The 17,041-nt window shown below is 36.1% G+C and overlaps 1 protein-coding gene across 12 annotated transcripts in view; it reads right to left on the bottom strand.

Annotated features, from left to right (window-relative positions):
• TTLL5 (tubulin tyrosine ligase like 5) overlaps positions 1-17,041 on the bottom strand; it is a 317,814-nt gene that overhangs the window by 211,598 nt on the left and 89,175 nt on the right. For 9 of the 12 annotated variants that reach the window (XM_019969275.2, XM_019969274.2, XM_019969282.2 and 6 more), the window contains 2 exons: positions 10,391-10,453; positions 5,323-5,361 (listed from right to left, as the gene is read on the bottom strand). In XM_019969275.2, the coding sequence (XP_019824834.2) occupies positions 5,323-5,361; positions 10,391-10,453 (102 nt within the window). The remainder of the gene's footprint in view (positions 1-5,322; positions 5,362-10,390; positions 10,454-17,041) is intronic. The other 3 variants (XM_019969277.2, XM_019969280.2, XM_019969283.2) reach the window with 1 other exon arrangement.

Below are 17,041 nucleotides of genomic sequence, written 5' to 3'. Positions count from 1 at the left end.
TAAGCATTTTTATCTATTCAACAATACGGGCTGACTATTCAGTGCAGAGACCATAAAGTGCTACCAACTCCCAAGCCTAGAATGACTTGAGATACTGGCAACACTTCAGTTCTTAAGCTGAGGGACGGCCAGAGGTGTACTTATTATTTATTCATTATAACTTAGAATGATACAAACATTCTTTTGAAGTAGGCAGTATTTAATGAATACAGATTTAGCAGCTGTTGAGGAAAGAGCTGATAATCTGTGATGAGAGCAGGACAGACCTGAATGAGACTCACGGGCAGAGAGCGTCCTTGTGAAAAGTCACTATGATCTTGGGACGCGTTAAGTCTCAAGCACTCCAACAGGAGGGACGTCTCCCTCGGAGCACACTGAGTTAGAGGAGGAGCTGGGGAGAGGTGGCAGGGACTCCCCCGGTGTTGAGCACAGGTCAGGAGTTAGGGTGAGAGGCACAGACAAGGGAAGGCAACAGATGGGGGACAATGCCAAATTCAATCAGGTCATGGATGGGGAGAGGGACAGCCACAGCTACACTAGGCATCAGAAAAATCATAAAATTAGGGAAGTGACAGGCATCATCAGCCCTCCACACAAGGACTGGGCAGAGTATAGGACAGGCAGAGAAATCCAGGTCACCAAAGAGAGACAGGGTTCTTGGGTCACCAAGTCAGAAAAGATGTATCCACATTAGTGTTGGAAAGCAGGCAGCCAATGCTGTGCACCCAGAACTCAAGATCTAACTGGTTGGCTCTGAACTCTCTCTCTTGTGAACTCTTTAGAACAGGGCTCGCCAATCTCGGGGGTCTAATGCCTGATGATCTGGGGTGGGGCCCACATAATAACAATAGAAACAAAGTGCACAATCAATGCAATGCACCAGAATCATCCCCAAACAATCCCCTCTACCCCACCTACGGAAAAATCACCTTCCCCAAAACCCGCCCCGGTACCAAAAGGTTGAGGACCACTTTGAGGTCATAATTCATCGTCATTCCCCTAGGAGTTTTCAGTCCCTGAGTATGATAGAAAGGCTGTGTCTTCTGGTCTATTTAAGACTTCTAGGGATTTCTGGTTGGATAGTTTGGACATAAATATTTTGAAGGCCTCCTCTCTAGAGCAGGAAATTGAGCTAAGAACTGGAAATGTCCTGACACCGGGGGCAGAAAAGGGAAGCAAATTAATAAACTTTTAAAAATTGTTCAACCCCAGTTTATCATAATCTCAACAACTGAATGTTAGCCCCCCACACACAGTTGTGAAAATGGTTTTAGATAATTAAATAATAAAGAAAATAAAACAAATCTGATGTTTAAAATAACAACTATAAGCTTCTAAGGAACCCTGAACAGACATACAACTCACCACTATTACAAGGCATGGCAGTAGGGAGCGCTGGGGGAGGAGACAGAACTGTGTGTATAGTTCTCTGAGGGCAAGGCCCGCGCTTGTCTTTTCTCACTGGTCAGTGACACTTCTGAGACTGCTCAGCATACACCCAACATACTATAAATACTTCTGATTTAATAAACAATTGAACTCCTTATAAATAAATTGTAATAGCTTTTATCTACATCTATTTCCTTTTATCTTTCTAACATTTTATGAAATATTTAAATAGAATTATACAGTGAACATCTGTATACCCACTGGCCAGTTTCTACAATGAATATTTTACTATATTTATTTCATCACATATATATTTAATCTTCTCTTTTTCTATCCAAATACCATCCACTTAATTTTTTAAGCATTTCAAAGTTGCACAAAGACATCAATGCACTTCACTCCTAAACACTTAACTGATGAAATTATTGGGATCTAGAGGTCAATATTTGCTTTATAGGGCTTTGAACTTTTTTCCCTTCTCTTTTCTGTAACCTAAAAATAATATACAGTGAAATACCCAAATATTAAATGTCCATATGTCCATTTGATAAGACCTAGAGCTATGCAACCCAAATTCTAACATTCTACCTCCTCAGAAAGTCCTCACATCCCTTCCTAATAAACCCCTCCCTCATACTCCTCAAGGAAACTGTTCTGAATTTTTTCATCACGTTTTGGATTTACCTGTCCTACAACTTCATAAAAATAGAATAATATAGTATGAACTCATTTATTAGCATATTTTTGAGATGGATCAAAACTATGGCTTGCCTAATAATTTTCTTAAAAGTGTTTTTAATAAACAAAATTTTTATTATTGAGGAAATTTAACTTATCATTTTTTTCCTTTTTGCTTACTGCTTTCTGTGTCATATCTAAAAACTTCTGCCAAGCCCAAAGTTACAAAGATAATTTCACTCACAAAGTTTTATAGCAATATTTTTTATGTCTATGTCTATGAATCACCTATAATTTTTGTGGGCAATAGAGGTTGAGGTTCATTTTTTAAAATACAATATCCAGTTTCACCCCCATCTGTTAAAAAGTTTCCAAGTTTCCTTTCCCCATTGGATTACGTTAGGCCTCTTGTTTAAAGTCATAAGGGCCCATTTCTGGGCTTTTTATTCTGTTTCACTGATAAATTTGTAAGTTTTCATTACTACAGCATAATATTCCTTTAAGTCAGGTACTTTAGGTCTTTTTCAAGATTACTTTGGATATTCTAACTCCTCTGCATTTTTAAATACACTGAAAAAAAAAAAAAAAACAGTTGGTCAATTTCCACCAAAAAATTACTACAATATTCTTTAGATCATTTTGTGGAGAATGAATGCTTACAATATTAAGTTTTCTAAACCATGAACATGACATATCACTGTACTTATTTAGATCTTCTTTAGTCTCTTTAAGTAACATTCCGGAGTTTTTAATATATAGATAGTAAGCATAGTTGTAAAATTTACCCCTAAGAATTTTGACCTTATATGCCAAGACCTTGCTAAGAGCACTTGTAAGTTCTTATAATCATTCTGTATATGCCTTAGAATTTTCTACTAACCTGATCATGTCATCTAAGAGGAAAGATTTTAACCTCTTCGTTTCTAATCTGTATACCTCTTATTTCTTTTTCTATCCCTCATTTTACTGTACTGTTTAGGAACTCTACCATAAAGGAAATACAAGTGGTAAGAGCAGACATCTTGCCTAATTACTAATCATAGGGGTAAAGCCTTCAATATTTCAGTTTGACATTAGAATTAGGTTTTTCATAGAAGGCCTTTATCAGATTGAAGTTCTCTTCTATGCCTGATTTACTAAGAATTTTTCTCATAACATGTATTTAATTTTATCAATTCAACATATGTGGGTTGTTTGGGGTCTTTTTGCAGCTAATAAAATGATCATTGGGTTTTTTTCCCCTTTATTTAATATATAGGAAATTAAATTGACTAATTCTCAAACCTTAAACCAACTGTGCCTTACTGGGGAAAATCTCACTTTAGCCATCTGTATTATCCTTTTCATATACTAATCAACTCTATTTGCTATTATTCTTTTAAGAAATTTGTGTCTATGTTCATGTAGATATAAGCCTATAATTTTTTAAAATGTTTTTGTCAAGTTTTCATGCCATACACTTCTGGTATCATAAAATGAATTGGGAAGAACCCTTGCCTATTTTTTTGGAAAGAATTTCTTTAAGACTGGTATATGTTCTTCCTCAAATATTGATACAATTCACCAGTGAAATGACTTGCAGTGTGCTTTGTAGGAAAGTTTTTTTTTTTTTTTTTATAAATTCAATATTCTGATTAAGCATAGGGCTATTCAAAATTTCTATTTCAGTTTGTATCAGTTTTACTGAGAGTTCTCTCCCCACAGGGAATTCAGACATTTCATTCAGGTTGTCAAAATAGTGAAATCAGGTTGTTAATAATAATAATATTCCCATAATATTCTTTTTATGTCTGTAGGATCCATAGTGATAGCCTCACTTTACTATCTGACATTGGCAATCAGTGTTTTCTCTTTTTTCTAGATAAATCTACTTAAGAGTTTATCAATTCTGCTATTGGATTTTTATTAATTTTCTTTATTGTTTGTCTTGTATTTAATTGGTCTGCCCTTTATCATTTTTTTTCTTCAACTTACTTTTGGTCACTCTTCATTTCCTAGTTTCATAAAAGTGAACATTAGATCAGTGATCTAGTCCTGTTTCCTAGTACAAGTATTAAAGTTATAAATCACACGCCCCCGCCCCCCATCCCCCGCCCCAAACACACACAAGCAAACAGTACTTTGGCTGCACCTCACACATTTTAATGTTCTATTTTCATGATCGTTTTGAATTTTCCTCATGAGTTCTTCTTTGAGCCATTGATTAGTTAGAAATGTGTTGTTTAATTCCAAAATATCTGGATATTTTCTATTGTTATTGATTTCTAACTTCATTGCAGTCAAAGAACATACTCTTAATAATTTTAATTTTTTTAAATGAACCTTTTATTTGCTTATATACCACCAGAAAACCAGTTCTGATGACACATAAAATGTCCTAAAGAACAAAACCCACCAACGTTTAAATAAATATTCTTGTTGTTGAAGTTTTTTCCCCTAATTTCTAAATTGACAGTAGTATATCTATGAAATGTATTCCTTGACTAATAACTGGAGAAAATTTATAAGCTAAGCATGACTTTCATTTAGAAACAAACTATAAAAGTTTATTTTTCTCAGTTTTCCCTAAATTAAATGGCTATCATATTTTCCTCCTTTAAAGAAAAATCAGATTTATGCTTCAAAAGATTTGGATGAGAAAACCAAATTTATCTTAAATTTTTAAATGCAAAAGAAAAAGCTAAATATAGGAGTTTCTTTCTTATTATCACTGTGTTTTTTGAAGAGAAACAGCACAAAGGGGATGTATGCAATCTCTCAAACTGAAAGGTATGTATTTAGGGTTAAGAGTTCTTATTCTGGCTGCAGTTTTCAGTTGGGCAAGGCCACCCCAGTCATTCTTCTAAGCCCTTCCTCTCTTCTGCCAAAATTAAGAGCCACAGATATTTCGCACACTTCTAGTTACAAGGTAAACTGCAAGTAGTTCCGCTCAGTGCTATATGGTACAAAGTCCCATACTGTATGCCCCAGGTATGCCAAGGCCAAAACATAACCTTGTCTTTGAATTTAGCCTGAGATTGATCTTGAAATCTCACGAAGACTTGGGGCTCTCTCACATAGCCAAACACAACTACTATCATTGAAATGATATATTTGTAGTTAAAAAATATAAATCCCAAACTTAGTTTGTAAAAAGTTTGCCACAGAATAGTGCTTCAATACTGAAAATGGTTATGTAAGGTATCATGCTTAGTCTGTGCATGGCCACATATTATGCACAGGGAAAGAATTTCTCAACTTTTAAAAATCAGTTACCGTGTTCTTCCTGTCAATAAGCTTCTTCTTGGGTTTCCCCTACAGGAGTAGAAAGGACAAGTGGGTTAGAGCACTACACAGATACTCTCTCCTGAATTCACACACACACACACACTCCTGAGATTTATACTACAGAGCTTCAACATGGAATTATGCCAGGGAAGGCATCTTGGGGTAGAAGCAGAGAGATGAATCGAGAACATGCTCAGAAAAGAACAGAGTACCATAACCTTTAGGGAAGATCAATAAAAAAACAAAAGATAGAGGACAAATGAATTATAGAGAAAAATTCTAACAATTACTTGCATTTGTACATATAGCCACAAATCTAATCACACTTACTGTTCACAATAATAATATGAGCCCTGTTTATAAAAATGAGCAGGATAAGACCATTTGGTGACAAGCTCAATGTCAGAGCTTTAAACAGTTTAAATCTGAGCCCACAACTTTGGTCTCAGACTTCAGGACTCTTTCTACTTACACTGAACTATATTAGGGAAGGAAGTCCATCTCAGTTCTCATGGGGGTTCAAAAAAGATGCTCATGATAAATAGATTTTCCACAATTAAAAAAAAATCTCCTTAAAAAAAGAGATGTTCCTCATTGTTTCTAAACTAGAGTTGGGCTCTAACCACAGGAAGTGCCATTCACATTTAAACTGGCTTCTGTTTGTCATTCAATTTCCTTTCACTTGACACACTTTTAAAAAAATTTCCCCAGCTTTACTTGTACTCATTTATGAATGTGTATATTTAGTTTGGTACAATTTTATCACTGTGTAGGTTCATGTATCCACAGACAAGATACTGAACAACCCCATCACCACTGGATCCCGTATGTTGCCGTTTTATAAGCACACACTTTTTACCTAACTTCTGGCTTCATCTGTTCTCCATGCTAAAATTGTATCATTTCACAATGGTTATATAAATGCAATCATACAACATGTAACCTATGGTATTGATCTTTTAAAAAAGAGACAGATGCAATCAATATCAAGATACTCTATCTACAGAAAAAAATCATCTGAAAAATCTGTCTCCACCAAAACATTTTATCCTTTCCTCCCCATGTCTTCTATTTGTGCCAGTGTCCTAATACTGTCAACTTATTATCAGAAAGTCTCAAAATTATTTTAACTTTTTAAAATCAGATAATGGTTTTTCTCTGTAATTTGCAATCGTGCATTCACATGACAGTCACCGGGGTGGCTTTTTAATAAGTACAGACTTCAGTTTGGGATTGGCTAGGGCACAAATGGGCTTCCCTCCGTGGCTCAGCAGTCCATCTGCAATGCAGGAGCTGTAGGAGACACAGGTTCAGTCCCTGAGTCAGGAAGATCCCCTGGAAAAGGGCATGGCAACCCATTCCAGTATTCTTGCCTGGAGAATCCGAGGGACAGAGGAGCTTGGTGGGCTACAGTCCATGGGGTTGCAAAGAGTCGGACACGACTGAAACGGACTAGCACACACATGTAGCACAAATATGATGTTGCTAAAATACAGCCAGAGTTAAAACTACTGTCGTGCCATGAGACAGCAGGTAAGACACTGTTTGCCAGGGCAGGATGGGTGAGTGGAGCATGAAGGGGGAGGGCAGGGAAGGCATGCAAAATGAACCAATTATGAAATGAAATGATTAGAGAATTAGTTTGAAAGTAGTTCTGACAATAATACAGTAGGATTTGCAAAAGAGAAAACATGAATTCAGATTGAAGAGAACAGATTTAATGGAAGATGTAAGGCTTGCAACAAACATAATTTAATTTTTTTAACGCATGTTTGTGTGTGTGCCTGCTTCATGATAGGTTTTGATACCGTTAAAGAGGAATATAACCAAGTATCTACTCTTAAAGGCCAACTTGAAAGTAGACAAGAGTAGTTAGTACTAACTGGCAATTATAATACAATATGTACAATATGGCGATCTAAATCCAATGGAGGGATAAGAAAGGCTGGGAGAACTTCCTTCTAGCCTGGGTAAGAGGATGAATGACATAGCTAGAAAAAGAATTCAGGGTAAACTGAAGGCCACTCCAAGGGAATGTATGGGAATTCCAATGGAATGTAAGGATAAGGAGGCATGAAAGAGCAGTAGATATGGTCTAATTGGCCATGGGTTGGTACTGAAAAGCGGAGATTAGGCTAAAAAGGTAGGAAGAGTAAATCATAAGGGCCTTTCTTTGCTAAACAGAAATTCATGTTTTTTGAATCACAGTTTTTAGAATGCTTTATAAGCAGGAGTTGCTACTAGAGCCTAAAGAAAGAAGTCAAGGAAGATATCAATTTGGATGGGAAAAAAACCAAAATTAATCCTCTAAAAGAAATTCAGCATCATATACATGTAGGGGATCATCCGTAGTTGTGTAAGTGCAATTTTGTTACCAAAAGAAATAACACAATTTTTTCATGTTACTTTAGAGTTGTTCCAGGGGTCTCAAAATATTGCCAACACTTCCCACACTTTTTAAACTATGGTGGTTATTAGTCCCACTGCTAGGCCTACTACTATTAACACATTATTGAATGTGTTAATGAAAAAAGCACGTATGTTATTATATCTCAAGTGTTTTCACTGTTTTGCTTGCCCCAGAAAGAATGCTTCCTAATTTTGGTAGTGGCTTCCAGATTGCCTGTTCTACCTTTCTTCTCCCTCATAAGAAGCTCAATTACAGAGCAATCAAGCCTCAAGCATAGACTCTATGTCAGTTCACAAACAGACTGACACAACCTTTAAGGAAACTCAGGCAAATTACCAATCCTAAACAAACAGTCCATTACTTATAAATATGACTGGACAATTAGAAATCACCCGATGTTGCAGGAAATATAAGAGCATAAACTAGAAAGAATGAGATAAACAAGGAGAAATAATCCAGAAGAATTCAAAATAGTGCAAAAAACAGAAAAGAACTTTCAATAATTATGCTAGAGAGATTAAAAAAAACATATTTGTAACACTGTGATTTATAGTGAGAAATATATATACTTACTTGGTTTTCATCCCTGTTTCTGGCACAGAGCTCCTAAAACCCTTAAAATGTCTAAGTGATGAGTGGTAAAGGCATCGTTTGTCATGCTAATGAGGTGACTTTTAGAAAGTCCTTGGATCACTTCAGGATGGGGGCTGGTCACCAGAGGAATCAACCCTGTGATGAGAGGGTTGAAGCTTTCAGTCTCATCCCCCTGACTTTCTGGGAGGGGAGAGGGGCTAGAGATAGAGTTCAATTACCAACAGTCGATGATTTAACCAATCACACTTATGTCATGCGGCCCCCATAAAAACCTGGAAGTATGGGGTTCAGAGAGCTTCCAAGTTGCTGAGCTTGTGGAGAAGTGGGGAGAATGGTGCGCCTGGAGAGGGCCCTAAGTGTCTTTCCCATCTTTCCCATCTGGCTTTCCCATCATGAGTTATATACACCTTTTTATAATAAACTGGTGATCCAATGAGTTGAATATTCTTCTGAATATCCCCCCCCACAGAAGGGGTCATGGAAATCTCTTATATGCAGCCAGTAGGTCAGAAATAAAGGTAACAACCTGGGCTGTGATTAGCATCTAAAGTAAGGTGGGGGGATTGTGGTGGGCGGGGTAGACTCTTGTAGGACTGGACCATTAACCTGGAATCTGACGCTGATTTCCAGGTAGATAGTGTCAGAACTGAACATGTTGCAATTGCCTGGTGCTGTAGGGGAAACTCCTACCTCCTCCACATTGGAACTGGTACCACAACCAATTTAATATTACATCCATAAACTATGAAAACTAGTCAGAAAGCAAAAGCAGTTGTTGGATGTTAAAATCGTACCTGCCAAAATAAAAAGAAGTAGATCAAACAATCCTCTTGCAGTGCTGGTACTGAGTAACAAGATAGGTAAGGCTAAAGATCAATTTAGAATTTTTAGAAGACAAAGTTCAAAAAAGCTCCAAGAATTTAAGGCTAAGAGACCATGAGACCAAAATTATGAGAAAAAAGTAAAGAAATATGGAGGATATAGCACAAGATCCAAATTTCATCTAACAGAAGGTCCCCAGGAAAGACAGGATACGGGGAATATTTCCCACAGTTTAAGAGACTGAAACCTTCAGACTGAAAGGATTCATCCACTGCAAAAGCAAAATACTGAAAAGTAACACACCAGAACAAATCTTAGTATAGTGTCTGAACCGGAACAATAAAGAAGGCTTGTAAAAATTTCCAGGGAGGAGGTAGCAGGTAGGGAACTGGGAGCAGGTTATATATAAAGAACTGAGTTTCTACATAGTCCAAGTAAATCTCAATATCTTTTTCACTGGAAGCTACACAGTGTAATTACTTAATCAATGGTAATAACCACAAATTTACAGAGAGAAACTGGAAATCCCATACAGTTTCTGATGATGGATAATGAAATCACAAGAAGTGGCTGAAATCGGGATATCTCTTTTTAAGAATTCCACATAAAAAGCATACACACCTTGAAAATAATACAGACTTCTTTAAATACCTAAGGTTCCTTGTTGGTCAATTACTGAACTGTACTGCAATGCAGTTTATGTCTCGGGGGCAACAGAAGTATGTGGGACTAAGGAGTCCCTGACTGCTGTGCTATTTGAATTCCGGCGTCTGTTTTCCATCATTTCTGCCCTATTTCCCCTTGTACTGAGGTTATCAGTTGTCATTTCTTACAACTCTCACTGTATTTATTTTGTGAATTACCTCTCCTGTAGCTTTTCTAATCTGATCCTTTTAGTCTCGTCTAGTCTAGAAAGACAGATAATCATGTCTGTGATAAGTGTGTCTAAAGCAAAAAGGCACTGAGAAAGGGCCTTCCTTTAAGGAGGAAAAATTTTAGGATATGTGTTAAGGTCTTTACGGTTTAATCTGTAGCGTCTAGAAATATTACAAAGTGCTGAGAGTTAATGAGTTCTAAAAAAAATGAGGTTTTATGTTGTGTTTTCCATAAAGCTCTTTCTATCAAATATTCCTGAAGAGTTTCATAAAACCTCTTTTCTTTGTTTGCATTTACTTTCTGTTAATTTTATGATCTAGTCCTACTAAATTTATAAGATTAGCAAATCTCCACCTGTCTTGAAAGAGACGTGTTGCCAGCATATAGTTCATGGAGGTCTTGTGTTCAAGGTAGGACCTAAAAGACAAAGATAGGAACTGGTTATTTCTTAAAGCTTAACTGAAGAGGAAAAATATAGAAATAAAACACAAGTCAAGCACAAAAGTGACAGGTTTTCTAAAAATATATATATAGTCTCTAACGTGACAAAGGAGGAGCTATTTGCTCAAACTAAAATGATAAAAAAACTAGAATAGCAGAAAATACAATAAAAGAAAAGAATATAGATGACTTAATAATACGAAAATAAAAAGGAAGAAAAGGCAGGATTTCTTGGATTAATAAAAGCTTGTATACTAAATTCAGAAAATAAAACCGGAAAACAAAAATGAAACCACCACCAAAAATCAAAGATAGCTAGAAAAGAGGTCAAATGAAGCTGGAATGGAAGATGCATAAAGGGCATGAAAATACTGACAGATTGTTTCCATCATCTTATTTCTCCAGAGGCTTCAATGGCTCCGTGATGCCAACTGCAAGAGGCATACACTTTCTCTTTCAAGATTTCAAAACCTGGGTCATCTATACCATCCGTTCATTCACCCTTTCTCCTTACAGTTCCCCAACAGGGGTCCTAAAGTCCAGACAGGTCTCCTATAACCCTCTCATACCACACCTCCCACTGACACTTTTGCCTCTGTCTGGACACCTTCTCCTCACACCCTCTTTACTTATCCATAATCCACTCTTCAAGAAGCAGCTCAAGTCCACTATGCTACAAGAAGCCTTCCCTGAGAGGACTGCTGCAAGTCTACAGAGGTTCCCTTGTTCTGGCCTTCTTCCTTCGCCTTCACTGCATGCCAGAGGGACCTGTCATATGCTGTCTCGTAGAATAACTTTCTCTTCTTGGAAAGCAGCATGATGCAGCAGGGAAAACTAGGATCTGGAGTCAAAACACCTGCATCAAGTCTCACTGTGTGATAGTGGACAAGTCACATTACTTTACTGAGCCTTATTTTCCTTATCATTAAAATGGGAATAACAATGATGTGTATAAGTGAGTGACTGTTAGTCACTCAGTCGTGTCTGAATCTTTAAGACCCCATGGACTGTAGCCCGCTAGGCTCTTCTGTCCATGGTGTTCTCCAGGCAAGAGTACTGGAGTGGGTTGCCATTTTCTTCTCCAGGGGATCTTCCTGACCCAGGGATTGAACCTGGGTCTCCTGCATTGCAGGCAGATTCTTTACTATCTGAGCCACCAGGAAGATGTGTATAAAGTACATTATAATTACAAGGAGCAATACAAATATGAGCTATTTCTATTACATGTATAAATAAATTCTCTCTAATCATGCTGCTAACTCTCAAAGAACAGAGATCCCAACTAACACGTGTTTCACACTCAAAGCACCAAGCATACTGCTAAATACTTGTTGATATTCAATAAGCATACATTAATAAAAAAGGAATATTTGTTAGCAGATAAGTGCATCTTTTCCATGCTACATGAAGGTAACTCAATTAGTTTAAAATTCTTGGTGCTCTCTTTCACTTTTCTCAGAAAACAGTTGAGCATTACCTTCTTTTTTTAGCATTATCTTTTAAAGTTGAACATTCACTTATCTTATTGCTCTAGATACATTCCATTCATAGATATACCCAGGAAACACACATTATAATATTTACAGCACAGCTGTCTTTAACAGCAAAAAGACCAGGAAGTTGTCAAATACCATCAAAAAGAGAATGGGAAATTTAACAGCAATATAAAGTCATAGAAGAATATAATAAAGCACTGAAAAACAATAAATGAATTCAAAAGCTACATGTAACAAAATAAAACTTAATAATATAATATTGAATGAAAAAAGGAAGAATACATAAAGCATGCCATTTTTAAAAGAAAAAGTTCAAAAGCAATACAAACTAAACAACAGAATTCTGTTTCTACATATAAGATGATAACTGCCGTAAGACTTGCTCTTTCACCATTAACAGCTAGAAAAGTGCATAAATACATGAAACAGCTGTTTGCACATATGAAACAATAGGCAGCGCAGGACTGTGATACCTGAAAGGGGAGATAGATGAAGGGAGCCCCCGACTGTGCCACCTTCCTACCAGAGGCAATTCCAGACAACACGCAAAGAGAAGGAATTCAAGGAAAATCCAAGAGTCTCTGTGTTGACAAGACAGAGATCATAGTTCTAGAAGTGCTAGAATTTTCAGAGCAATGTCCTGGAAAGGAAGAAGCTATACATAAGAAGAAATCAAAACAAACCAAAAAATCATCACAAAGGACCCTTTGAATCTTTGGATGAATTCAGATCTACTCAGGCACAGGGTGAAAAAGTGCACAGGCTGTGCAAGGAGCAACTGTCAGAGTAAAGAAATTAAGGAGAAAGTGTAAGCTGAATACTTTGCACATACAAGGCTGCCAATTGATCTGAGTTCCCACCAGCCAGAATGGAGAGATCTCACTGAACATGGGGGTCATTTAACAGACACCCCCAAAGAGTCTTCAGTAGTGGAATTATCCTAGACCTAGACAAAAAGCTATTCTAAACAAACCATAAAAACACGTTTAAATGAGCCTGAAAAAGATTAAGCTGATCTACAAGTAACTTAAGTCTCTAGCCTAAAAAAAACTTTCAACAGGCTTTAAAGAAGCAATAAAATCCAAACACAACCATACAACATTTACAATGTGCAATTACAACATTCAGTTTTAAAAGAATCACTGTATATCCGCAGAAACAGAAAAAATACAACTCATTGACAAAAGGAAAATCAGTCAGTAGAAACAGACTCAGAAATGACAGAGATAATAGAACAAGATTTTACAACAGCTATTATAAACATAATATATGCACATGAGTCTAAAGGAAATCATGAAAATAATTTTTCAAAAGAGAAAAAGAAGATATAAAGAGAAACAGATGGTGGTCCTAAAGGTAAAAATAAAATACGTGAAATGAACACTTCATTGATTAGAATTAATAGAAGATTTAACACTGCAGATGATTTAATTCCTTCAAAGATGAATAAAATGAGAACCAACCATCCAAAATGAAGAAAGAAAAAGAATATAAAAAAATGAACAGAGCCATGTAACAATAGTACTGAAAGGAGAGGAGGGAAATGGAAAAAGCAAATAAACAAACAAAAAATTTGAGGAAATAACTGCCAAAAGTTTTCCGAATTTGAGGAAAACTATATATAACTCCATAGACCAAGAAACTCAATGAATCTAAAGCAGAAGAAGCATGAAGAAAATGACACCAAGGCATATATCATAATCACATTGTTGAGAATCAGTTATCAAGAGATAATCTAAAAAGCAGGCTGAGAAAAAGAGCCACATTATGCACCAAAGAACAAGGAAAAAATTACTGCATGCTTCTAATCAGAAAACTGCAAGCCAAAAGACAACAGAACAACACTTTTAAAGTATCAGGGGATAAGTGCCAGCCCAGAACTCTAAAACCAATGAAAAAAATCTTTCAAAATTGAAAATATAAGATAGACTTTCAGATAAACAACACTTGAGAGAATTGATTGCACTAAAATAAAGCCTAAAAGTTCTTCAGATGGAAGAAAATGTCAGATAAAAACATGATCAACATAAAAGAAAGAAGAGCAATGGAAACGATAGTAAATGCATAATTATGAGACTTTCCCTCCTATTTATATTTCCTTAAACTGTTCAAAGCAAAAATAACCAAAGCACTATGGTATTTAAAACTTAAATAGAAATAAAATGCATGACAACCACAGCCCAAAGGACAGGAGGGAAGAATGGAGGTATACAGGTTGTAAAATCCCTAAATTATACATGAAATAATATAACATTATTTCAAGGTGCCCTGTGGTAAGTAAAAGATGTATATTGTCACCCTAGAGCAACCACACTTTTAAAAAGCACAACAAAGAAGCAGGAGGAATGAATTAATCCAAAAAAGACAGGAGGAAAAAAAAAGGGAATAAAGAACACATTAGACAAAAAGAAAACAGACAGTAATGTGGCACATTAAATCCAATCACATCATCATGCTGTACATTAGATTCCCAGAGTCTATTCATCTTAACACTGATTTGTACCCTTTGATCAACATTTCCCATTTCCCCATACCAGTCCATGGCAACTATCAGTCTACTCTTTGTTTCTATCAGTTCTACTTTTTTTTTTTTTCCAATCAAGATTCCACATATGAGTGAGATTATACAATATCTGCTGTTCTGGTTTATTTCAGCTAGCATTATTCCTTAAGGTTAATCCAGGTTGCCACAATGGCAGGACTTCCTTTTTTTGACAGTAATCTACTTTAACTATAAAGACGCAGAGAGATTAAAAGTAACACACACACACACAAAAAAGATACGGCATGCAAACACTAGTCGTAAGAAAGTTGGAATGGGTAAAGGTGAGGGGAGGAGAAACTGGTGAAGACAGTCAAAAGGTACAAGTTTCCAGTTACAAGATAAGGAAGTACTAGGGTTATAATGTACAACATGTAAAAAAGAATTAATACTTCTATATGCTATAGATAAAAATTGTTAAGAGACTAAATCCTAAGAGTTCTTTAGTTTTACTTTTAGTTCTTCTCTGTTTAACTTTGTGTGCTATGAGCTGATGGATGTTCATTAAACTTACTGTGATAATCATTCCATGATGTAAGTCAAATCATTATACTACACAACTTAAAAAAAAAAGAAAGCTAAAGCAAGTATATTAAGCAGACAAACAGACTTGTGGACAAACAGCATTATCAAAGATAAACAGGGACATTTCATGGCAGTAAATAAGTCAATTTATGAAGAAGACATAACCAATCTATTGCAGAGGGACCTAATGACAGAGTTCCAAAATCCATGAGAAGCAAAACTGACAGAACCAAAAGGAGAAACTGACAAGGTCTCAATTACAATGGGAGATTTCAACATACACTCTTGATGACTGATAAAATTAGTAAAATAGAGAACATATGAACTGTCCAATACTTTGACTAACAGACATTTATAGAACACCCCACCCAACAATAAATAGCAGGATGTATATTCTTTTCAATGGACATGTTATGTTTGCTGCTGCTGCTGCTGCTGCTGCTAAGTCGCTTCAGTCATGTCCGACTCTAGGACAAGTCATCTGAACCATAAAACAAGTCTCAGTACATTTTAAAAGATTCAGCTTACACAAAGTACATTTTCTGAGTACAAAAGAAGTAAATTGGAAATCATTAACAGAAAAATCTCTAGAAAAAAATCCAAATATCTGAAAACTAAATAACGCATTTCTAAATAGTCCATAGGCCAAAGACAGAATAAAAACAAAAAATACAACAATCAAAATATATGGGACTCTGCAAAAACAGTACTTGGTAGGAAATTTATAGCGCTTAAACACATACAGAAAAGAAGAAAGGTCTCAAATCAATGACATCAGCTTCTATCTAGAGAAACTAGGGCGGAAAAAAAGCAAATGAAGTCCCCTAGTAAGTTAAAGAAAGGAAACAATATTAGAAGGAAGTCAATGTATAAGAAATAGAAAACAATGAAACTAAAAACTGGGTCCCTTAGAAGATCAGTGAAATTGATAAACCTCTAGCCAGACTGAATATGATAAAAAGAGAGAAGAATTAAATTACCAATATCAGAAATGAGAGAAGTAACATCACTGCAGATTCTACCAATATTAAAAGGATAGGTGAATATTAGGAATAATTTTGTGCTTACCAACACAACATATATAAAATGGACAAATGCTTAAAAAGATACCAACTACCAAAGGTCATTCAACTAGAAAGAGATAATCTGAATAGCCCTGCATGTGTTAAAGAAACTGAAATTGAACTTCTGGTCCAGATAGCTCCACTAGTGAATTCTACCAAACATTCAAGAAATAAAAAATACCAATTCTCCATAAATTCTTCCAGAAAATTGAAGAGATGAGAACACTCTCCAACTTATTCTATGAGGCCAGCATTATCCTCATACTGAAACCAAATATATTATAATAAAACCACAGATCAGTATCTCTTATGAACAAAGATGTAAAAATCTCATTTTAGTAAATCAAATTCAATAGTCTGTAAAAAGGATACATGTCAGACCAAATGGAGTTTATTTCAGGAAAGCAATGCTGAGTTTAACATTAAAAAATGGATGTAATTCACTATATCAAAAAACCAAAAGAGAAAAAACATATTATTATGTCAAGAGATGCAGAAAAAGTAATTGGCAAAATATAACATCCATTTCAGTGTGTCTGCCACAGCCTTGTCTAACTCAATGAAACTAAGCCATGCCCGTGGGGCAACCCAAGATGGGGGGGTCATGGTAGAGAGAGCTGACAGAATGTGGTCCACTGGAGAAGGGAATGGCAAACCACTTCAGTATTCTTGCCTTGAGAACCCCATGAACAGTATGAAAAGGCAAAATGATAGGATACTGAAAGAGAAACTCCCCAGGTCAGTAGGTGCCCAATATGCTACTGGAGATCAGTGGAGAAATAACTCCAGAAAAAATGAAGGGATAGAGCCAAAGAAAAAACAATATCCAGCTGTGGATGTGACTGGTGATAGAAGCAAGGTGCGATGCTGTAAAGAGCAATATTGCATAGGAACCTGGAATGTCAGGTCCATGAATCAAGGCAAATTGGAAGTGGTC

This window comes from Bos indicus, chromosome 10 (assembly GCF_029378745.1).
Source record: "Bos indicus isolate NIAB-ARS_2022 breed Sahiwal x Tharparkar chromosome 10, NIAB-ARS_B.indTharparkar_mat_pri_1.0, whole genome shotgun sequence".
NCBI lineage: Eukaryota > Metazoa > Chordata > Mammalia > Artiodactyla > Bovidae > Bos > Bos indicus.
This window is presented reverse-complemented; position numbering and strand designations above follow the sequence as displayed.